The sequence below is a fragment of the Heterodontus francisci genome, chromosome 8 (assembly GCF_036365525.1).
Source record: "Heterodontus francisci isolate sHetFra1 chromosome 8, sHetFra1.hap1, whole genome shotgun sequence".
In the NCBI taxonomy this organism is placed as follows: domain Eukaryota; kingdom Metazoa; phylum Chordata; class Chondrichthyes; order Heterodontiformes; family Heterodontidae; genus Heterodontus; species Heterodontus francisci.
Genome location: NC_090378.1, coordinates 49,992,202 through 50,017,364, shown reverse-complemented (window position 1 = coordinate 50,017,364; position 25,163 = coordinate 49,992,202). Strand labels below are relative to the sequence as shown.

The following is a 25,163-nucleotide window of genomic DNA, read 5'->3' as shown; positions in this document are numbered from 1 at the left end:
AATCACTGAGTGTCTCTGCTTCCACCACCCTCGCGGGCAGCGAGTTCCAGGTCATTGCCACTCACTGCATAAAAAAAGTTCTTCCTCACATTCTTCCTGCATCCCTTGTCCAAAACCTGTGTCAGCTAGTCCTTGTATTAGGAGTTAATGGGAACAGTTTTCCCCTGTCTAATTTACCTAAGCCTGTCATAATCTAGTACACCTTTATCAAATCTCTTATGCTTCAGGGAGAACAACCCCAACTTTTCCAACCTAACCTTTAACTAAAATCCCCCATCCCTGGAACCATTCTAGTAAATCTCCTCTCCACCCTCTCAAGGACCCTTACATCTTTCCTAAAGTGTGGTGACCAGAGCTAGACACAATACTCTAGTTGGGGCCTAACCAGAACTTTATAAATGTTCAGCATAACTTGCCTGCTTTCGTACTCAACGGCCGGGATTTAACCCTTGGCGGACGGGAGCCGGCCACCAACTGAAAAGTTGGTGGTGCACCCGCTTCCGCCTGGCCTGGGGATCCGAACTGTATTTTGTAGGTCCCCGGGCTTTAATTGCTCTGAGGCGGGACTTCTACCCACTTGAGGCAGGAAGTCCTGCCTAATAGAGCTGCTGGCCAATCAGCGGGCTGGCAGCTCTCTGTCCCAGCAGTGCCACTGCTGGGACTGCAGCCCAGCTACCCGAAGATGATGTCGGGGAGCCCCGGACCTAAGGTAAGTTTTTGTTGCCTCGCCTGAGGTGATAGGTCGGGCCCCGGTGAGGCAAGGGTGGTTGATTGGGGGGACGGGACGGGGTGGGGGGAGGGCGTGTTGGGGGTGGTTGGGGCAGTGGGGACGGCCCTCCATTGGGCACAGGGTGACGATTCAGGAGGGCACCCCCAGGCCATCAGAAAGCCGCCTGCTTTTGTCAGGTGGCTTTTCTCAGATTTGGGACGCCGCTCACCACGCATAAAATCCCTGTGGAGGCAGGCGAAGGCCCTTAAGTGGCCACTTAGGGACATTGATTGGCCTGGGGCGGGCGGGCCGTTTTTCACCACCGCCACTCTGCATAAAGTGGCGGCGGAGGCAGAAGGAGGTCAGAAACGGCCTCCCAAGCCTCCTGCTCCATTTTACACCATCCCCCACCACCATCCCACTTTTGGAGGGGGTGGGGGGGGGGCGTCAAATTCAGCCCAATGCCTCTATTTATGAAGCCCAAGAAACCATATGCTTTGCTGATCACTCTCAATATGTCCTGCCACCTTCAAAGATCTATGCACATGCACCCCCAGGTACCCCATTCCTGTACATTCTTTAGAACTGTGCCATTAAGTCTATATTGCCTCACCCTATCCCTTCTGGCAAAATGCAACACCTCACACTTGTCTGTGTTAAATTCGCACTGCCACGGGTCTGCCCATTTTGCTAGCCTATCTATGTCCTGCTGCAGGCAGTCAGTATCATCCTCACTGTTTGCCACTCCTCCAAGTTATGTATCATATGCACATTTTGAAATTCTACTCTGTATTCCAAGTCATTTATATAAAGCAAAAAAAGCAGTGATCCTAGCACTGACCCTTTTGGAACACCACTGTCTACCACCCTCAAGTCCGAAAAACAACAAATTACCATGACTGTTTTCTGTCCTTGAGCAATTTTTTATCCCATTGGATGCTGCTCCTCCTATTCCATGAGCCTCAATTTTGTTAACCAACCTTTTATGTGGTACTTTATCAAACGCTTTCTTAAAATCCATATAGACAACATCCACCACATTTCCTTCATCAACCTCTGTTATTTCATCAAAAAATTCAATTAGATTAGTCAAGCCTTTTACAAATCCGTGCTGGCTGTCTCTAATTAACTCAATCCTCTCCAAGTGCCTATTGACTTTTTTCCCTGATTATTGTTTCTAAAACCTTATCCACCACTGATATTAAACTGACTGGCGTGGAGTTGCTAGGACTGTCCTCACACCTTTTCTTGAACAAGAGCGTCACATTTGCCGCTCTCCAAGTCTCTGGCACCTCCCCCGTATCTAGGGAAGATTGGAAGATTATGGCAAACTCTTCGGCTATCCAGAAGCCTAGACTAATGTAAGTTCAAATCCCACCATGGCAGTTTGAAAATTTGAATTCAGTTTAAAAACAGGTTAGAAATAAAATGCTGGTATCAATAAATTTAATTTGGGGTAATCGCACAGACATATGAACAAACTCAAGTATACAAGTTTAATGGGCAAACAGCAGGGAAATAAGAGCTGAACTTGATAACAGAGTTGGGGTGGGGCACCATTCTGATAAATCTAGCAAGGATAAATGGACAAATACATTGTGTGAACCACGCTGGAGCAAAGAAAATAAAAAATGTCAAATTCTATTTTAAAAAGTTGTTCATGTCAATGCAATTGCTATTTCCACTAGCTATCTGGTTGTCTGTGATGGGTGCCCAATGGGCTTGCTAGAAAGCAACATTCACAATATGCTTGCTAACAGAGATAAACAAATCAGCCAGTTCAAAAGCGACCACTCAATTTTTTTATACTGAATGACGACTTTAAACTAAACGCTCACCTCCAGGGCCAAACTGGTCATGAGGAAAATCGGGAGGTCTTCTGAGTGCATCTGTAAATCATTCTACAATGCTGTTTCCTTTGTACTCCCCGCACTCCTTCCCCGAGAATCCTGTGCCCTTTCATGATAAACAAGTCTGACCCAGTCACCTCCCTCCATTTCACAATTCAATTGTTTTTTTCACCCTGAAAACAGATCTCACCTCTGCAGTCTCATGACCTTCCAAAGTCATGCATATGTCCAGGTCACTATCACGAAACCCAAATCCATTCTTAGATGATCCAAACAAACACAGTCTGGCCTTGTCTGCACTCAAAAAAAGACTAAGTATAAACGTTAGCAATAGCTGATAATGGTGTTGTCCAACAATACTGCAAAGGAAGGGGGAGACGAACAGGGGAGTTGGATAGAGTTAAAAAAGAGGGAAAGGAAGGGAAGAGCAAGGGAGAAACAAAGGGAGTGGGAGAGAGGGACAGTGCATGGGAAACAGATAGTGAAAGGAGAGGATGAGGATGGGGAAGGGGGAAGTCAGCAGATAACATCCCAGTTGGATCCAGGAGTTAGCTTAGGAACAGAAGTAGGGCATTCAGCCCTTCGAGCCTGTTCCACAATTCAATTTGTACATTAACTCCATCTATTTGCCTTGGTTTCATAGCCATTAAAAAGAATCAATTTCATTTTTCAAATTTTCAATTAATTTAACCAAAAGCTTTTATTTTTGGGTGGGGTGGGGGAAGAGTTACAAGTTTCCATTACCCTTTGTGTGAAGAAGTGTTTTCTGACATCCCCTGACCAGCCTAGCTCTAATTTTATGCCCCTTTGTTCTGGACTCCACTAACAGAGGAAACAGTATCTTTTCATCTACTCTATCAACATTAATAATCATTTTAAACACCTCAATTAGAACACTCCTTACTCTTCTATATTCAAGGCAATACAAGCCTAATCTATGCAACCTGTCCTCATAATTGAACTATTTTGGCCCTGGTATCAATCTGGTGAACTTGTGCTGCACCTTCTCATAGGCCAAAATATCCTTCCTGAGTTGCAATGCCCAAAGGGCGGCACAGTGGCGCAGTGGTTAGCACCGCAGCCTCACAGCTCCAGCGACCCGGGTTCAATTCCGGGTACTGCCTGTGTGGAGTTTGCAAGTTCTCCCTGTGTCTGCGTGGGTTTCCTCCGGGTGCTCCGGTTTCCTCCCACATGCCAAAGACTTGCAGGTTGATAGGTAAATTGGCCAATAGAAATTGCCCCTAGTATAGGTAGGTGGTAGGGAAAATATAGGGACAGGTGGGGATGTGGTAGGAATATGGGATTAGTGTAGGATTAGTATAAGTGGGTGGTTGATGGTCGGCACAGACTCGGTGGGCCGAAGGGCCTGTTTCAGTGCTGTATCTCTAAAAAAAAAAAGAAAAAAGCTGAACGCAGTACTTTACTTAAGATTTAACCTTAAGAGCTTCATAATAACCGTAACATAACGTCCAGCAGACCAAGTGTCTGGTGAACCCGGAAAATCTTATTAGTGCACCTCAGTGGGAAAATAGTGATGTATAGTCAATTCTACTGCATAATAGGTCTCTTAGAAAGTTTGATAGAAATATTCTGAACACCTGCAGAAAGCCTATTTAGTGCACTTCAATAGAGCTGAGAGCTACTGCAATGAGTGAAAGAATGCTGAGAATGAATTGAATACTGGTGTTGATGGGAGGACTCTGTCCATGTTAGTAAATTCAGGTGGCATGCGTAGCGGAAGAAATCAGATGAAGATATGGGACATTTGTTTTGCCTTGGATATTAACAAGAAGTACATTTGAGGTCAGCAATGAAGGACAGGGAGGTGTACTGGGACGACCTGTTTGAAAAAACATTTGGAGAATTTTAAATATTTCTTATAAATGCTCTTGCTTAGCCATAAAATTAATACTTCAAATATATTTCTCTAACAATTAGATTAGATTAGATTAGATTAGAGATACAACACTGAAACAGGCCCTTCGGCCCACCGAGTCTGTGCCGAACATCAACCACCCATTTATACTAATCCTACACTAATCCCATATTCCTACCAAACATCCCCACCTGTCCCTATATTTCCCTACCACCTACCTATACTAGTGACAATTTATAATGGCCAATTTACCTATCAACCTGCAAGTCTTTTGGCTTGTGGGAGGAAACCGGAGCACCCGGAGAAAACCCACGCAGACACAGGGAGAACTTGCAAACTCCACACAGGCAGTACCCGGAATTGAACCCGGGTCCCTGGAGCTGTGAGGCTGCGGTGTTAACCACTGCGCCACTGTGCCGCCCTGTGCTTGCTCCCCTTAAACAATAGTAATGAATAACCATTACATTAGGGGAGGTAAGCAAAAGGCTTAAAATTGAACATCTCAATCACAATGTTATCCACAAGGGTAATGGGAACAAAGTGATTCCTGACAACGCTGGCCAGCGCTGATGTCATCAGGCTGCGCCGCGGTGCGCACATGCGCAGACGGTCTCCTGGCAAGCCGGAACGCAGCGCATGCGCTGGTGACGTCATCGCGTTACGTCGTCTTCCTCGGGCAACGCGCCAGGTTGGCCTCTGCGCATGTGCTTCATGCAGCGCCACCGGATATTCACGCATGCGTCAATCTTCCGATATTCACGCATGCGTCAAAGCTTTGGCGCGAGTTTTTGAAAGTGGAAGGAGGAGAGGTTTCGTCGGGCATTTTCTCGCATTTTATCTCAATTATTTAGTTGTTTCGGAGATTTGCTTCATTTTTATTAGACAGAGGAGATTGTTCCAAGGTAAGTTGCTCTGAAAACATTTCCATTGTCTGGGGCACTGCATGTGCTCCAGTCACTGTTGTAAGTTGCTGTGTGCAGGCAGTACAAGTGCTGCAGTCCAGCGAACAACTTTCCATCTAAACGGTCACTTTCGTTTTTGTAACTTTTCAATGGAGTGCATTCTGTATTTCTTATCTCATCTCATGTATCCCGTGTGGTCCCTTAATAGCCTTCCTGAACTTCCTAAACATATGCCTGCCTGTTCAAAGCTCCACTTCCCCCACCTGCGGTACCCTCTCCTTGCTGTTCAGTTACACAGTCACCTGTTCCTGCACCCATCCGAGCAGTGCACATGGACACACAGCCACCTGTTTCTGCACCCATCCGAGCAGTGCACATGGACACACAGCCACCTGTTCCTGCACCCATCCAAGCAGTGCACATGGACACACAGCCACCTGTTCCTGCACCCATCAGAGCAGTGCACATGGACACACAGCCACCTGTTCCTGCACCCATCCGAGCAGTGCACATGGACACACAGCCACCTGTTCTTGCACCCATCAGAGCAGTGCACATGGACACACAGCCACCTCATGCTGCGTACACAACTGGTGAGGTGGGAGTGCAGGCACAGCATTCTCCATCCTCAGTGTTGCTATAAGGCAAAGGTAGGTAAGAGTGAAAGAAATGGAAGGTGATGCTGATAGTAGTAGGCAGGATTAAATGGGCACGTATGGGAAGGCGTAGGAGTAGCATAACCACTAGCAGGGAACAGCTGGGCTAAATGGCCTGCTTTATGTTCATAGTCCAAAAGAAATGTGCTTCTTTTTCCATCACCCTCACATCATTCATGTTTTCCCTGAGAGCAGCATTGAACCATCACGAGATAGGGGCAGTTACATCATCCTGACTCCTACAGCTGAGGTGGGTACTAAGTGATTCATTGGCGGTGTTATCAGTACATGCCTATCCTGCAGAGCATAAAGCATGCGCAACAGTAATTTCATTGGAGGGAGGGAAGCTCTGACACTCCTGCTCTTTCCTTATTTCTTTTCATGTAAAACGTGCCCTTGAGAAAACAATCCTTAAGACTTAAGGACGGCATTCAAGCAAAGGAGGCAGTGCAGGAGAGGACGCAAGGATGTGCTGATTCCTGCATCTGAGGTGGGTAATAAGTGCTTCATTGGCGACGTTATCAATTGGTGCCTTCACTGCAGAACTTAAAAAGGTGTGCACAACAGTAATTTCAGTGGATGGAGGGAGGCAAGTTCTGACTCTGATTTGCTTTATTTCTTTTCATGTAAAACATGCCGTCGAGAAAACAATCCTTGAGACTTAAGGTCAGCCTTCAAGCAACGAAGGCAACTGGATCATGCTGCGGAGCTTGTCACGATGTGGAAAGGAACATTGCATTTATGGATGAATTGGGAGTGCACATTGGGATGCGCTTGGGGAACATTCACCAAGAATAGACTGAGCTCAGACTCTTGTGACTTTGCCTTCTTCACATGGACAATACAGTAGTGGAATAGAGAGCCAAGCGTTCATTCACCACAAGGCTCTCCAGGAACAATCTCTTCAGCTGTGCATAGCAGAGACTTGGCCTGTCTCACGGGAATGCTGGACACAACACTCATGTATCCATGCACAGCAGTTCCTCGGATGCTTAATGAACTTAATAAAACTTCTCAATAACTAAAACCAGAATTGTTGAGGTTTTGTTCTGGATGCTATTTCCCCGACTTTGCAACTGCACTTCAGATATTCAACTGTGGTGGAGGGGTGGAGGTAGGGGGGTAGAGGGAGGGGTGGAGGTAGGGGGGTAGAGGGAGGGGTGGAGGTAGGGGGGTAGAGGGAGGGGTGGTGTGAAGAGGGGGGTAGAGGGAGGGGTGGGTGAAGAGGGGGATAGAGGGAGGGGCGGGTGAAGAGGGAGAGGGGGGAGGGGGGGGAGGGGTGGGAGGGGTTGGGGAGAGCGGGGAGGGGTGGGTGAGAGGGAGCATGCAAAAGGCAGGGACCAGACAGTTTGCAATGCCTGAAGTACTGTTGAGAAGTAGGGGAGGAAAGCAACTGGGTAGGGGAGAAAGCAACTGGATTGGGCATCCGCAGCTGGAGGGAAAGGCTGAATGGAGAGGGCCGAAAGCGAGAGGCCGTAGAGAGCCGTGGGAGGGAGCAAGCGGCCGAAGACCTTGGTGTCGCCGGGTGCAGGGACTGGCCGGTAAGTCTTTTGCTGTTGTGTTTATGGCGCATGCACAGAAAAAAGGCATTCCTCTTCCGCTCCGCTGCTCCCCCCACACTCTCCCCCACCACCGTCGCCCGTCCCCCCCACCGCCGACCTCCCCCCCCACTCTCTCCCCTCGCTCCCCGCTCTCCCCTCTCCCTCCCTCTCCCTCCCCCTGCTCCTCCCCCTCCATCCCTCTCTCTCCCCCTAACCCTCTCTCTCTCTCCCCCCCCTCCCCTCCCATCTCTCTCCCTCCCCCACCCCCCTCCCTCAGCTCTCCCCCTCTCCCTAACCCCCCTCCTCAGCTCTCCCCCTCCCCTCTCTCTCCTTCCCCCCCTCAGCTCTGCCCCGTCCCTCCCTCAGCTCTCCCCCCTCCCTCCCCCCCGCTCTCCCCCACTCAGCTCTCCCCCCTCCCCTCCCTCTCTCTCTCCCCCTCCCTCTCTCTCTCTCCCCCTCACTCCTCCTTCACTCTCTCTCCCCCTCCCTCCCTCTCTCTCCCTCCCTCCCTCTCTCTCTCTCCCCCTCCCTCTCTCTCTCTCCCCCTCCCCTCTCTCTCTCCCCCTCCCTCTCTCTCTCCCCCCTCCCTCTCTCTCTCTCCCCCTCCCTCTCTCTCTCTCCCCCTCCCTCTCTCTCTCTCCCCTCCCTCTCTCTCTCTCCCCCTCCCTCTCTCTCTCTCCCCCCTCCCTCTATCTCTCTCCCCCTCCCTCTCTCTCTCTCCCCCTCCCTCCCTCTCTCTCTCTCCCCCTCCCTCCCTCTCTCTCTCTCCCCCCTCCCTCCCTCAGCTCTCCCCCTCTCCCTCCTCAGCTCTCCCCCCTCCCTCTCTCTCCCTCCCCCTCTCAGCTTTCCCCCGCTCCCCCTCAGCTCTCCCCCACCCCCTCCCTCAGCTCTCCCCCACCCAACCCTCCCCCCGCCGCTGCTCTCCCCGACCTGCTCCACTCTCTCACTCCGGCCAGCTCCACTCTCTCACTTCCAGCCATTGTATGCTGCCAGGTGTTTGTTAGGTTGCCTCTGTGTGATTCTTTGACCAGCGCCATCTTTAGTCCTGGCAGCTGCTACAGTCGCAAGCTGTGACGTTTTAGTGGCACATGCTGTATTTGCGCATGTGCCAAAACAGCACCACCTACCGACAGCGTTGTCAACAAATGCAGTCTAATGGGAATCCATTCAAATGTCATCACTTACAGTGGATTCCTCACAGACAGAGCCAGGCATATGAATTTTAATGCAACTTGTGTTATGAACGCTGGAATTTGTAGTATGGTTATGTTTTAAAAATTGTGATCTTTAATCAGTGTAAAATGGACATCCGGAGAAAACATGTAATCTCAGACAAAATCTGCCCAGAGACAAGCCAGGGGTCCTGGTTACCATGTGAACAAGGAACTGAGATCAAAGACCCTTTTGAAAGCAGGGTGCAAAGTTGTAACACCTAAAGGACAATGGGTTTCACTCTCCCAACTGTAAACAGGGAGCCAGGGGCTCTAAAATGCAGATCTGAATTGCAATTTTTAACACCTGGAAACAAAGGAAGACCTAGATGGTTTTTGCTATGGTCAGACTTGTGGTCTCTGTGAATTGTCAAAGGAAAATGACTATTGACTTTTAATCTGGATATATTCACGAGGCTTTCCTAGGTCTGAGGGCTGAAAGGCAGAAAAGAAGACCAGCAGTCAGCTGCGCAGCCTAAAGAGAGAGACTGACCAGTGGGCTATTTCTGGGGAAGCATCTGCTCTCAGGTCATCGCTACAGCAAAAGGCTGCTAAGATTTGAACCTGGTTTGAAGGCTAAAGGTTTGTGGAGAAGAAAAGACCAATGGGGTCACCCGAGGTCGCCTTATTATTCGAAGTGCAGTCGAATGAGCTTGGAAGAAGTAAGCAATGGGGACGTTGGCTTTGAGAAGGACACTGTGAGATCCAACCCATTGCAGCTGGGAGGAATTTGGGACTTTTAACTGTAAGGATACCTTTATCACTGAGAACACTGTAACGTATAAACATGGTGTGGGGTTTCCGATAAGTTAATGGGAAATACATTTCTCTCCTATTTATTGTCTTAGTTACCCACTAAGTACTATTTAATTAATGTTGATTTTTAGTTTAGTTGTTACAGTAAAAGTCTTAAAACATGAAATCTTGTGTGATTCCTAAATCAGTCACTGGAAAGTTCACATCTCTTATTTTAAAGTTAGCAGTCTCTGCTGACGTCGTAACAAATTGGGGACTCGTCCAGGATACGAATTCAGATGCTGTAAAACAAGTACACTGGATTGACTAGAATTTAAATGAATAAAATTTCACAATTACTTTTGCTGTACTCAAAGAAAAGTCAGCATACCTACTGGAGGTAGGCGGGAATGTGGAGTTGAGGTTACAATCAGATCAGCCATGATCTTGTTGAATGGCGGAGCAGGCTCGAGGGGCCTAGTGGCCTACTCCTGCTCCTAATTCGTACGTTCAAAAGTACTTTTAACGCTCAAGCCTTTGCAGAGAAAAAAGATTAGACTTAACACAGTTAACAGTGTATGCATTAAAGGCTGTAGCAGAGCAAGTGGGGGTTAGTTTAAAATCAAAAACTAAAACAGCAGAAGTTGCTGAAGTGTAGGCTCAGCATTTTACCCTTGAGGAGGAAAACAGTGATTTTGGTAGCCCCTAGTCTGAGTTAGCTAGAATTCAGTTACAAATGTAACAACTGGAACTTGAAAATGAGAAAGCGATGAAATTACAAATGGAGAAAGAAAAATTGCACTGCAAAAACCTGAATTTGAATATCAAAGGGAAAAAAAGGAAAAAGAAAGAGACTTAGAAAGAGAAGCCAGGAAATTTGTACTGGACAAAGAAAAGCTTACATTACGCAAACAGGGGGTGTCGGGAAAGACTGAGGGTGAATCAAATTTAAATCTGGTTTTGATTTGGCAAGGAATATTCGTTTAGTGCCTAAATTCAGAGAGGAAGTTGCTGAAATGCACTTTGTGTCCTTTGAAAAAAATTGTTAGGAAGCAGCAATGGCCGAACAAAAGTTGGACAATTTCACTGCAAAGCGTATTAATGGGAAAAGCTTCAGAGGTATATTCAACACTTTTGGAGGAATACTCAAGCAAATATTAAATGGTTAAAACTGCAGTTCTTGATGCATGTGAGTGGGTGCCAGAAGCTTACAGGAAGTAGTTTAGGAATACAGGAAAAGACAGAATCTAATTTCTGTGGAACTTCCAAGAGAAAAGGAGATAGTATTTGATAGATAGTATCAGTCTTTTAAAATTGAACAAAATTTTACAAATCTTAGGGAGGTAATGCTAACGGAAAAATTTAAGAATAATGTCCCTTTGAGCATAAGGTCCCACTTGGAAGACCAGATAAGAACGGCGGCAGTGATAGTGGACGATTACGAGTTGTCTCATAAGCATGTGATAAACAGTAAGTGTTTGTTTGCAAACCCACAGGGACACTTTGTTTTTGTATTTGTTCTTGGGTTGTGGGCGTCGCTGGCTAGGCCACCATTTATTGCCCATCCCTAATTGCCCTTGAGAAAGTGCTGGTGAGCTGCCTCCTTGAACCGCTACAGTCCATGTGGGGTAGGTACACCCACAGTGCTGTTAGGGAGTTCCAGGATTTTGACCAGCGACAGTGAAGTAATGGCAATACAGTTCCAAACCAGGATGGTGTATGACTTGGAAGGGAACTTGCAGGTGGTGGTGTTCCCACGCATCTGCTGTCCTTGTCCTTCTAGGTGGTAGAGGTCATGGGTTTGGAAGGTGCTGTCGAAGGAGCCTTGGGGTGTTGCTGTAGTGCATCTTGTAGATGATACACGCTACTGCTACTGTGTGTCCGTGGTGGAGGGAGTGAATGTTTGTGGATGGTGTGCCAATCAAGCGCGCTGCTTTGTCCTGGATGGTTTCGAGCTCGAGTGTTGTTGGAGCTGCACCCATCCAGGCAAGTGAAGAGTATTCCATCACACTTCTGACTTGTGCCTTGTAGATGGTGGACAGGCTTTGGGGAGTTAGGAGGTGAGTCACTCGCTGCAGGATTCCTAGCCTCTGACCTGCTCTTGTAGCCACGGTATTTATATGGCTACTCCAGTTCAGTTTCTGGTCAATGGTAACCCCCAGGATGAAGATAGTGGGGGATCCAGCGATGGTAATATCGATGAACGTCAAGGAGGGATGGTTAGATTCTCTCTTGTTGGAGATGGCCATTGCTTGGCACTCGTGTGGCGTGAATGTTGCTTGCCACTTATCAGCCCAAGTCTGGATATTGTCCAGGTCCTGCTGCATTTCTACACAGACTGCTTCAGTATCTGGTGAGTCGCGAATGGTGCTGAACATTGTGCAATCATCAGTGAAAAACCCCACTTCTGACCTTACGATTGAAGGAAGGTCATTGATGAAGCAGCTGAAGAGGGTTGGACCGTGCACACTTACCTGAGGAACTCCTGCAGTGATGTCCTGGGACTGAGATGACTGACGTCCAACAACCATGGGCGGCACAGTGGCGCAGTGGTTAGCACTGCAGCCTCACAGCTCCAGCGACCCGGGTTCAATTTTGGGTACTGCCTGTGTGGAGTTTGCAAGTTCTCCCTGTGTCTGCGTGGGTTTCCTCCAGGTGCTCCGGTTTCCTCCCACATGCCAAAGACTTGCAGGTTGATAGGTAAATTGGCTATTAGCAATTGCCCCTAGTATAGGTAGGTGGGAGGGAAATATAGGGACAGGTGGGGATGTGGTAGGAATATGGAATTAGTGTAGGATTAGTATAAATGGGTGGCTGATGGTCGGCACAGACTTGGTGGGCCGAAGGGCCTGTTTCAGTGCTGTATCTCTAAACTAAACTAAAAAACCACAACCATCTTCCTTTGTGCCTGGTATGACTCCAACCAGCGGAGACTTTTCCCCCGATTTCCATTAACTTCAGTTTCGCTAGAGCTCCTTGATGCCATACTCGGTCAAATGCTGCCTTGATGTCAAGGGCAGTCACTCTCACCTCACCTCTTGAGTTTCGCTCTTTTGTCCATGTTTGAACCAAGGCTGTAATGAGGTCTGGAGCTGAGCGGACCTGGTGGAACCCAAACTGAGCGTCACTGAGCAGGTTATTGCTAAACCACTTGATAGCGCTGTCGACGACACCTTCACTTTACTGATGATTGAGAGTAGACTGATGGGGTAATAATTGGCCGGGTTGGACTTGTCCTGCTGTTTGTGTACAGGATATACCTGGGCAATTTTCCACATTGTTGTAGCTGTACTGGAACAGTGTGGCTAGGGGCACGGCAAGTTCTCGAGCACAGGTCTTCAGTAATATTGCTGGAATGTTGTCAGGGCCTATAGCCTTTGCAGTATCCAGTGCCTTCAGTTGTTTCTTGATATCACTTGGAGTGAATCGAATTGGCTGAAGACTGGCATCTGTGATGCTGGGGACTTCAGGAGCAGGCCGAGATGGATCATCCACTCGGTACTTCTGACTGAAGATTGTTGCAAGTGCTTCAGCCTTATCTTTTGCACTGAGGTGCTGGACTGCCCCAGCATTGAGGATGGGGATATTTGTTTTAATTGTCCACCACCATTCACGACTGGATGTGGCAGGACTGCAGAGCTTAGATCTGATCCGTTGGTTATGGGATTGCTTAGCTCTGTCTAGCGCATGCTGCTTACGCTGTTTGGCATTCAAGTAGTCCTGGGTTGTAGCTTCACCAGGTTGATACCTCATTTTGAGGTATGCCTGGTGTTGCTCCTGGCATGCCCTCCTGCACTCTTCATTGAACCAGGGTTGGTCTCCTGGCTTGATAGTAATGGTAGAGTGGGGGATATGTTGGGCCATGAGGTTACAGATTGTGGTTGAGTACAGTTCTGCTGCTGAAGGCCCACAGCACCTCATGGATGCCCAGTTTTGCATTGCTAGATATGTTCAAAATCTATCCCATTTAGCACGTTGGTAAGTGCCACACAACACGACGGAGGGTGTCCTCATGGTGATGACAGGACTTTGCCTCCACAAGGACTGTGCAGTGGTCACTCCTACCAATATTATCATGGATAGATGCATCTGCGGCAAGCAGATTGGTGAGGACAAGGTCAAGTATATTTTTCCCTCTTGTTGGTTCCCTCACCACCTGCTGCAGACACAGTCTAGCAGCTATGTCCTTCAGGACTCAGCCAGCTCGGTCAGTAATGGTGCTACCAAACCACTCGGTGATGGACATTGAAATCCTCCACCCAGAGTACATTGTAAACCCTAGCCACCCTCAGTGCTTCCTCCAAATGGTGTTCAACATGGAGGAGTACTGATTCATCAGCTGAGGGGGGGCAGTAGGTGGTAATCAGCAGGGGGTTTCCTTGCCCATGTTTGACCTGATGCCATGAGACCTCATGGGCTCTGGAGTAGATGTTGAGGACTGGAAAGACCTCTAGTTTTAGTGAGGGAAAGGGTAAAGGAGAGAATACAGGCAATCCTCAGAGTAGTAAGAAAGATAATCAGGAGACCAGGGTTGAGTCTAAAGGACCAATGTGTTATTTTTGTAATAAAAGAGGGCATATAAAATCAGAATACTGGAAGTTAAAAGGCAAACTAGTAGCCGTGGTAGGTTTACCGAAAGCCTGCCCCAATAGGAGGTACTACTGACAATCGCCTTGGCGATTTTGAATAATGAGCATGTGTTGTGATGAATTAAATCAGGTCCCTGAAGGTTATAGAAAGTTTGTGTTTAAGGTTAAGGTGTCCCCATATCCATCGGGTGAGGCAGGCAATTTGACTGTTCTGCTTAGATACACAAGGGCAACCTAGTCATTAATAGTAGCAAAGAATGCGAATTTTCCTCCAAATAGTCCTAATGCAAGGCATTGAGGGAGGTTTTTTTTTACCTGTTCCATTGTGTAAGGTTAATTTACAATGTGATTTAGTCATCGGTCCTGTAACAGTGGGGGTTGTCCCTGATATGCATATTGAAGGGGTGGATTTGTTGCTAGGGAAGACATGGCTGGGGGTAAGGTATTGGCATTCCCAGTGGTTTTGGAAAAGCCTAATGAAGTTATCCAAATCCATTTAATGACATTTTCTCCAGACTATTTTGAAGTGACACTTAAACTATTTCTAAAACATTACTGGACTGCAAACTTGGTTTCTTGTGGAGGCTGGGCCTTTATTTTGGATGTTCCTGGACTATTTCCGGATTGTGTAGTGACGAGGTCCCTGGCTCATCGGGCTGAGCAAGATAAGGCAGAGTCAGTGATTAGAAAGGACAAGCTGGATGTCTGGCTGGCTGGAACCTTGTTCAGGAATTTGAGTTGCGAGGCTGAATTATTTAGCAGATCCTCTTTGATTGAGACACATCAGGAAGACCCCAATTTAAAGAAAATATCTCAGTGTGTTCTGAGACGGAAGCGGAGAAAATCCCTGAGTGCTATTATGTTAAAAATGACATACTGATGAGGAATTGGAAACCTCTTCAGGGACCAGTCGATGAGGATTTGACAATAGTTCATCAGATAGTTGCTCCCCTGGTGGACCGCCGAGAAATTTTAAGGATTGCCCATGAAATTCCGATGTCAGGATATGTGGGTATTTGAAAGACTCAGGCCAGGATAAGACAGCATTTTTATTGGCCAGGCTTGTTTAAAGATGTGGTTGAATTTTGCAGAACATACCATACATGTCACGTGATTGGGAAACCACAGCCATCAATAAAGCCAGCCCCGTTAATACCAATATCAGCCTTTGATGAACCATTTAGAAGGGTTCTGTTAGACTGTGTAGGGCTCCGGGCCAAAAACTAAAGCAGGGTATCAATATCTCTTGACCATTATAGATATGTCTACTTGGTTACCAGAAGCAATACCATTAAGGAAAATCACAGCTAAAGTCATGATTGAGGGGTTAAACCAATTTTTTTTTTTAACTAGGTATGGGTCACCTAGGAAATTCCAGTCTGATCAGGGGTCAATTTTCAAGTCACAAATACTCCAGGAAATCATGTGTAGTCTGGGCGTAAAGCAGCTTAAAAAAAAAGCAAAATACTGCGGATGCTGGAAATCTTAAATAAAAACATAAAGTGCTGGCAATACTCAGCAGGTCTGGCAGCATCTGTGGTGAGAGAAACAGAGCTGAAACCTTAACGCTGCTTCTCTCTTTATAGATGCTGCCAGACCTGCTGAGTATTTCCAGCACTTTCTGCTTTTATAGGCAGCTTAAATAGTCTGTTAACCATCCACTTACCAAGGTGCTCTGCAGCGATATCACCAAACATTAAAGTCTATGATTAGGGCTTATTGTTACGAGTATGCCCACGACTGGGATAAAGGGATAGTATTTTTGCTGTTTGCGACTACAGATACTCCCAACGAGTCAACTGATTTCAGTCCCTTTGAATTAGTTTATGGGCATGAAGTAAGAGGCCCTCTTAAACTCATTAAAGAGAGATATTTGGCACAGCAGGAGGCAATCACCCTTCTAGACTATGTGTCCGAATTGTGGGGAAGGCTCTCAAAACTTTGTGCAGTGGTTAGGGAACATCTTAAGATTTCCCAGCAGATTATGAAGAATCAAGTGGATAAAACTACTGAGGCTTGGAATTCTGAACAAGGGGGTAAGGTTCTGGTTTTACTAACTTTGCCTGGCGAACCATTAAAAGCTAGACTTAGTGGACCGTATTGTATTAGAAGAATCAGTGAGGTGAACTATATGACCAGTACACCCGACAGGAGGAAAAGACAATGAATGTGTCACATGAATATGTTGAAATGATACTATGACCGTGAACATTGCCAGCCAATAAATGTATGCCAAATGATAAAGATGACGAAAAAGATAATGTTACTTTTAAGGAGCTGGATAGAGGCAGAGATTGAGAACTCTCAAATTGAACTCCCTGCGGTGAAACTGGTGTTAGAAAGTTTAGATGCAGTTCTACGCTATATTTCTGAACAACATAAAAAGGACATAGTTGAGCTGTTAAAAGGTTTAAACCATACGTGCAGATAAGCCGGGTTGAACTCTTCTGGCTATTCATGAGGTTGATGTCAGGAGAAATACACCCATTAAACAGAACCCTTATCGACTCAATCCAGATAAATTGGCTCAGGTCAGAGAAGGAATTCAACCTATGCTGAAGAATTACATAATTGAACCTAGTCAAAATAGCTGGAGTTTGCGAGCTGTGTTGGTACCAAAGCCAGACAGTTCCAAAAGATCCTGTATTGATTATCAGAAAGTCAATACAGTAACTAAAATAAAAACAGAAAGTGCTGGAAATACTCAGCAGGGCTGGCAGCATCAGTAGAGAGAGAGTTAACGTTCCAGGTCTGTGACCTTTCATCAGAACTGGCAAAGGTTAGAAATGTAATAGGTTTTAAGCAAGTAAAGTAGGGGTGGGGGGGGGGGGTAACAGAACAAAAGGGAAGGTGTGTGATAGGACAGAGGGCCGGAGATTAACTGACAAGGAGGTCATGGGGCAAAGGCAAAGTGAGTCTGCTAATGATGTGGTGAAAGACAAAACATTAGTGCAGAAAGTTAATGACAGAATAATGAACAGCCCTAGCCAAAAGAACAAACATGAAAACCCCAGTTTAAGGCAGGCACATGGTTAAAAAACAATGATAAAACAAAATAAAATGAAATAATAATTTTTAAAAAGGGCCAGTCATGCTCTTAAATTATTGCACTCAATTTTCAGTCCGGAAGGCTGTAGCGTGCCTATTTGGTAAACGAGGTGCTGTTCCTCGAGCTTGCGCTGATGCTCATTGGAACACTGCAGCAGGCCAAAGTCAGAAATGTGGGCATGACAGCAGGGGGTGTGTTGAAATGGCAAGCAACCAGAAGCTCGGGGTCGTGCTTGCGAACCGAGCGGAAGTGTTCTGCAAAGCAGTCACCCAATCTGCGTTTGGTCTCCCCAATGTACAGGAGACTGAATTGTGAGCAGCGAATGTAGTATACTAACCTGAAAGGAGTGTTTGAGGCCTTGGATGGTGAGGAGAGAGGAGGTAAAAGGGCAGGTATTACACCTCCTGCGATTGCGTGGGAAGGGGACGAGGTGTCGGGGGTAATGGAGGAGTGAACCAGGGTGTCGCGGAGGGAATGATCCCTTCGGAATGCTGAAGGGGAGGGGAGGGGAAGATGCATTTGGTGGTGGCATCATGTTGGACGTGGCGGAAATGGCGGAGGATGATCCTTTGGATGTGTAGACAAGGGGAACCCTGTCGCAGTTCTTGAAGGGAGGGGAAGGGGTGAGGGCAGAAGTGCGGGAAATGGGTCGGACACGGTTGAAGGCCCTGTCAACCACAGTGGGGGGGAATTCTCAGTTGAGGAAAAAGGAAGACATATCAGAAGCGCTATTGTGGAAGGTTGCATCATCAGAACAGATGCCTCGGATACGGAGAAATTGGGAGAATGGAATGGAGTCCTTACAGGAAGCAGGGTGTGAGGAAGTGTATTCGAGGTAGCTGTGGGAGTCGATGGGATTATAATATTAGCGGACAGTCTCTCCCCGGAGCTGGAGACAGAGAAGTCGAGGAAGGGAAGTGTCAGAGATGGACCATGCAAAGGTGAGAAAAGGGTGGAAACTGGATGCAAAGTTTAAGAAGTTTTCCAGTTTGGGGTGAGAGCAGGAAATGGCACCGATACAGACATCAACGTACCGGAAAAAGGGTTGGGGAGGGGACCTGTGTAGGACAGGAACAAAAAATGTTCGACATACCCCACAAAACGAAAGGCATAACTAGGACTCATGCAGGTACCCATAGCAACATCTTTTATTTGAAGGAAGTGAATGGAGTTGAAGGAGTTGTTTAATGTGAGAACAAGTTCAGCCAGGCGGAGGAGGGTGGTGGTAGACGGGGACTGGTTGGGCCTCTGTTGGCAGTAACTAAAACAGACTCTTATCCAATCCCACGACTTGAGGATTGTATTGACAGAGTGGGGAATTCAGCCTTTATTAGCAAGATTGATTTGCTGAAAGGATATTGGCAAGTCCCCTTGACTGACCAAGCTGAAGAGTTTTCCGCCTTTGTAACCCCAGGTGGTCTATTTCAGTGTAAGGTCATGCCATTTGGTATGAAAAATGCACCAGCCACATTTCAAAGATTAACTAACCAGGTGATGGCTGGACTAAGCATTTATGTTGTGTATATTGATGACCTATTGGCATACAGTGACACTTGGGAAAATTATGTTAAACACTGAAAGGGCGGCACAGTTGCGCAGTGGTTAGCACCGCAGCCTCACAGCTCCAGTGACCCGGGTTCGATTCTGGGTACTGCCTGTGTGGAGTTTGCAAGTTCTCCCTGTGACCGCGTGGGTTTCCGCCGGGTGCTCCGGTTTCCTCCCACAGCCAAAGACTTGCAGGTTGATAGGTAAATTGGTCATGGTAAATTGCCCCTAGTGTAGGTAGGTGGCAGGAGAATTGAGGGAAAGTGGGGATGTGGTAGGGAATATGAAATTAATGTAGGATTAGTATAAATGGGTGGCTGATGGTCGGCACAGGCTCAGTGGGCTGAAGGGCTTGTTTCAGTGCTGTATCTCTCTATGACTGAAAAGTTTTGTTCGACAACTTAGAGAAAGCCCAGTTGGTAATAAATTTAGCAAAGAGCGAGTTTTCCAAGGCTAAGATCACCTATTTGGGGCATATCGTGGGTCAAGGTCAAGTATTGCCTAGAGAAGCTAAGGTTCAGGCAATAAGAGAATTTCTGGTCCCCAAGACAAAAAAGATACAATTCCAAAGGATGTGTGGGTTCTACTGAAAGTTCATTCCTAAGTTCAGTACAGCAGTTACACCACTGACGAAGTTATTAAAGAAAATCATGAAGGTCAAGTGGATAGAAGCATGTCAAATGGCACACCAGGAAACAAAAGCAGGCCCAGATGGTTTTGCTAGGGTCAGACTTATGGTTTGAGAATTGTGAAAGGCAAATTATTATTTATCAAGCTCACACAAGGAACTGTTATGAAATATAAAGTGAACTGGAGGAATTATGAACTATAAAAATGAACTGATGAATTAAACTCTAAACTTTTGCTGCAGACAAGATGAAGAGGTCAGGTGACCTCTCCTATACTGCAAACATACATAGCGACTACTGGAGACTAAACCGATCATCACGTCTGGACTAGTCCTGAGGAAGGCACATCAAAATGCTAAACAGCCCATTCCACGCTAAGTTGCTCCTATCCTCAAGAATTGGGTTGACAAACGCCTTTGTAAATAGAGACACTCCAAATTCAAAGCCAAGATAATAGGTGGGAAATCACACCACTTTATCAAGATAAGCCACATTCAAACCTCATTGTGCACCAATGGCCACTTGTTCAAAGTCATTGTACGAACACACCAGGGGAGTGCATCTATGGAAACCAAGCCTGTTCAACTTTTTTCTTAAAAAAGAGTCTTCTCTGAAAGAGACAGAAAGCCAGCCAGCCAGAAAGCTGATCGGACCATTCCAGTCAAGAAGAAGATCCTGCTTGTAACATCTTTAAACCTCAGAGGCAGAGACTGCAAGGCGATCTTGAAAACTCCCCACCTGAAAAATTCTAACAGGATTCTCACCACCGACTTTGACTGAGTTTTAACCAAAGGAGTCTGCAAAACTTCAATGAACCAAGAAAGAAAACACCAGGCCTGCTAAAAAGTCCTCCCAAAAAACCAAGTGGTTTCAAAGTGAACTCTTTTTACAACAAATCGGAATTAAATGCATACTATCCTCTAATCTCTCTCTCGTGTGTGTGTGCATGTGTGAGTGGGTGAGGTTGCGAATATTTTAGGGTATTGTTAAATAAATAATTTATCTTTCTTTTAATGCTCTGTGAAAACCTATCGTTTGTCTGTTTATTTGACCACTAAACATCCAGGGACTAAAACACAATTTAAAAAAAACACTGTCTACGGTCAGTTGAGAGGTGAAAAGTGGAAGTCATCCACATCATCTCCCACCTGTTTGTAACAGATTGACTTTGATCTGGATAAATTCAAGAGGCTTTCCTAGGTATGGGGGCAGAAAGGAAGAAACAAAGACAAGCAATCAGCTGTGCAGCCTAAAGGGAGAGAGAAAAAGAGAGGAGATCAGTGGGCTGTTTCTGGGGAGACAGCTACTCTCAGCTCACCGATACAGCAAAAGGCTGCTAATATTTGAACCTGGTTCAAAGGCTTGAGGTTTTCAAAGGAGAAAAGAACAAGGGGGTCACCAGAGATTGCCTTACTAACTGAAGCACAGTCGAATGCGCTCAGAAGAAGTGAGCGAAGAGGACACTGGCTTTCAGAAGGACGCTGGGATATCCAAGCCATTGCAACTGGGAGGAATTTGGGACTTTTAACTGCAAGGGTATCTTTTGCACTGATAACACTGTGTAACATATAAATGTGGTGTGGGGTTTTCGAGTGTGTGAAAAAGTTAATGGGAAATACCTTTCTCTGTAATTTATTGGATTAGATACCTACTAAATACCGTTTAGTTAATGTTGATTTTTAGTTTAGTTGTTATAGTAAAAGTCTTAAAATGTGAAATCTTGTGTGATTTTTTAATTAGTCACTGGGAAGTTCATACCTCTTGTTTTAAAGTTAGCAGTCTCTGCTGATGTTGTAACACTTGAAATAACAGAGTTGGGGAGTTTAAGAAAGCAGACGGGAAAGCAGGAAAAGAAGGAAGGTGTGGAAGAAACGAAGAGGTGGAAGAAAAGAGGAGTGGGGCGGAAGAGAAAAGAGGGACGTGCCAGAGTGAGGGGAGGATGGGGGGCTTGGGAAAAGGAATATAGACGAAGAGCATGGGGGAAGGTGGAGTGGGAGGCAGCGGGAGAAGAATGCAAGACAGAGGGATCAGAGAGATGCAAAGTGGAAGGTAAACAGTGGTAGGAGAAGGGAAAGGTAGCCAAGGGTCAGAAAACCATCCGGGAAGGGGCTGGGGGATTGTGTGAAGGAGTTACAGAAGAAATTAGATTATAACAAAGAACAAGCCATTTGGTGCAACCAGTCCATGTTGGTGTTTATCCTCCTTAACGACAGTCCTAATCCCAAACGTCGATTCTATTCCCATATCCCTTTATCCCACTCTACTTCAACCAGCTATTTAACCTATTATTAAATGTTGGCATTGTCTCTGCCTAAATCATTAACTTAGTTCCATAACCTTACAACACTTGTGTAAAGATGTTTCTCCTGCTGTCTCTCCTAAATCTGTTGTAATTAACTTTATATCTGGGACACAATGTCACAAGTTAAAAATGAGGAAGACTATGTGGCCCATCCAGCAGTTCCACATCACGGTATGACACTGCGTAATCCAAAGTATTTCCCTCTACTTCCAAGTGGACAAATTCACACTGGTGTAGTTAGAGACATTTTTGCATTAAGTTTCATTATAAAACTCGCTAGTTATATATAATCTAAGACTGTGGCTGAGACTGGGTGGCAAAAGTAGTGCATTAATAAATTGGTTCAAGGGTGATGCATTAAAGATCTAGAACATACCATCGAATTCTTTACGAATAAATCTTTCCAAACTTGCTAAGGTTTGTTCTCTATTTTGTTCCTCCAGAGGTGAGAGTTCATCTAAGAATAAACATGTTAGACCTTAGTTATTCCTGTGATTAAAACAATCAATAATATTGAGACATAATTATACACAATTGGCTGGATTTACTTAGACATTTGATGATATATACATACTGAAGATAGCTAACATTTCTTCCTCATTTATTTATCCTCCAAATACAAAAATATATAGGGATGCATAATTCATGATTTAAGACCTGCCATTAAGGATTGGTGCAATAAATAGCTCATCTTCTTTTGAAAGTCAAATGTAATGCCAATCCATATTACTGGTTTCTGCTTGTAGTGAATGTTGCACCTGTGCCAATTTTCTTTAATTTCATTGGTCTAATACCTTTCATTGATATTACTGTCAACCAATAAGGTATGAAGTGTGAGAGCCCAGCTTCCAATCAGCTAACACATATCACAAACTCTTTATTAATTGGAAGAAACAAAATAACTACCAAAACTTCGACACCAGGACAAAGATGGGATTGGCACCCTACATACCATTTTAAACATTCACTCCCTCCACCACTAGCACACCGTGGTGGCAGTGTGTACTATGTACAAGATGCACTGCAGTAACTCACCAAGGCTTCTTCGACAGCACCTTCCAACCCCTACTGCCGAGAAGGACAAGGTCAGCAGGTGCATAGGAACACTACCATCTGCAAGTTCCCCTCCAAGTCCTGACTTGGAAATATAGTCAATCCTTCATTGTTGCTGGGTCAAAATCCTGAAACTCCCTACTAAACAGGATGGTGGGATTATACCACACGGGCTGCAGTGGTTCAAGAGGGCGGTTTACCACTACATTCTCAAGGGCAATTAAGGGAAATTAAGGGAAATAAATGCTGACCGTGCCTGCAATTCCCACATCAAATGACCGAATAAAAAAAAAATCACAATGTTATTTACAGAATGCAAGGACAGGGAAGCATCACATCTGGGGAAGCAATGAGCAGAATCTTAAAAGGTAGATCATCTCTCTGATTCTCCTCCTACAATCCCTGACAAGGCAGGTGAACTACCTTTAATATATATATATGGTGAATAAGCAAATGAGAAAGATTTATTACCTACTAATAATAAAAATTGGAGGATTTAATCTTCCCTTTATCATCTATAAAAGCAACAAAATTCACCTCACAGGTCATCAGGAACTCTGGATGTAAAATCTAATCTTAGCTTGTACATTGAATGAAATGTTGTAGTTGAAAGAGTGTTAGTTCCAGTTCTACAGAAATAGTCTCATAATTTCAGTTTTTGTGAAATATGCACTTCCGTAGGAAGCAGCAAAGACAGAGTAAACTCATCAGAGTTCAAAAAATAGTCTCAACATTACAAGCTTTTGTATAGTACCATCACAACTTCTTGCATTCCATCAAATGCTCAGTAACTCAATAATGGTCCACCAATCAGCTCCTTGTCTATGGAAAATATTGCACTCATAATGGCATATTATTGGGTCTGTTTTATCCAGATGAAATTAACATGATTTATAAATGCTACAGCAACATATAATAAATCAGATACTTCTGACACAAGTCAAGTAATGCAGCACTACTGGCTCGATAGTCCGCTACTTAAGTAAAGATGGTAGACTATTTTCTAGAAGTGTATAACAATATTCAACCAATACTTAAGTTACTAATTATATGATTACACCAAACCTACCATAACATTTAGTGCAGACTAGATCAAGAATTTGCTTAAATTTATTTATCATAGGTGGCAAAGGTTTCAAATCAATCTTCTTGAAATCCTCTGGGCAATCGTTCTTGGAATGTCCATCTCGTTTGCAGATGCTGCACACAATCGTGGGGGGCTGAAAATGACAGGAAATATTTCCAACTTTACATAATCTGAAGAATAATTTATTACCCTTTAAAATTGCTTAATACTTATACATCAAAATAAGATGAAGCATCAATATTCTCTGTCACCAGATGACGGTCCCTCTGCATGTTGAATTGCCAATACCAACTGTGCCGCTGTATCCAGGTGTCTCCCCATAGGGATGGAGACAAAAGTTAGAGTTATTATGAATACTGGACTTTGCATTAAGGTTATGTTTTTAAAACTGTGATCTTTAATGCTGTGCAAAATGGACATTCGGAGGAAACATACAAATTCTGCCCAGAGACAAACCTTGGTTACCATAAGAACAAGGAACCCAGATCAAAGACCCTTTTGAAAGCAGGGTGCAAGTTTGTAGCACCTAAAGGACTATGGATTTCGTTCTCCCAGACTTTCAGATTGTGAACAAGGAGCCAGAGGCTCTCAAATGCAGATCTGAGTTGCAACTTTTAACACCTGGAAACAAAGAAAAGCCCAGCTGGTGTTGCTATGCTCAGACTTATGGTCTCTGAGAATTGAGAATTGTCAAAGACAAACGACTACTGATTTTTGATCTGGATAAATTCGAGGGGCTTTCCTAGGTCTGGAGGATGAAAGGAAGAAATGAAGACCAGCGGCCTAGAGAGAGAGAGAGAGACGCATGCACACACTAGTAGGGTCTTTTCTGGGAAGACAGCTGCTCTCAGATCACCGATACAGCAAAAGGCTGCTAAGATTTGAAACCAGTGTGAAAGGTTCAGCTTTGTGGAAGAGAAAAGACGAAAGGGATCACCAGAGATTGGCTTTTTAATGGAAGTCCAGTCGAAAGTGCTCAGAAGTCAATGGGAAATAACTTTCTCTGCAATTTAGTGTATTAGCTACCTATTAAGTACAGTTTAGTTAATGTTGATTTTTTGTTTAGTTGTTATATTAAAGTCTTAAAACATGAAATCTTGTTGTGTGATTCTTTAATCGGCACTGGGAAGTTCATAGCTCTTGTTTGAAAGTTAGCGGTCTCTACTGAGGTCGTAACATTTATCTCCAGCCTGTGTGCTGCTAAATACTAGAGTGCACCTCCTCCAACCCAGGGCTACTAGACCAACCTCTTCCCAGAGTACTTTAATGGTATAAGTATCAGTTTCTATTGAATGCCATTACAGTGCACCTAATACTATATTAGGTATTAAGCATTGTTCTTTTGTGAAAACTTTGCAAATTATATTTACTGATGGAAGTTGAAGAGAATTTGTTTTAATGCAATGTGCTTAACTCACCACGAGCAACA

The 25,163-nt window shown here is 45.1% G+C and overlaps 1 protein-coding gene across 3 annotated transcripts in view; it reads right to left on the bottom strand.

The window, feature by feature from the left end:
• tut4 (terminal uridylyl transferase 4) overlaps positions 1-25,163 on the bottom strand; it is a 109,959-nt gene that overhangs the window by 29,393 nt on the left and 55,403 nt on the right. For all 3 annotated transcript variants that reach the window (XM_068037127.1, XM_068037126.1, XM_068037128.1), the window contains 3 exons: positions 23,717-23,867; positions 21,971-22,051; positions 2,750-2,853 (listed from right to left, as the gene is read on the bottom strand). In XM_068037127.1, the coding sequence (XP_067893228.1) occupies positions 2,750-2,853; positions 21,971-22,051; positions 23,717-23,867 (336 nt within the window). The remainder of the gene's footprint in view (positions 1-2,749; positions 2,854-21,970; positions 22,052-23,716; positions 23,868-25,163) is intronic.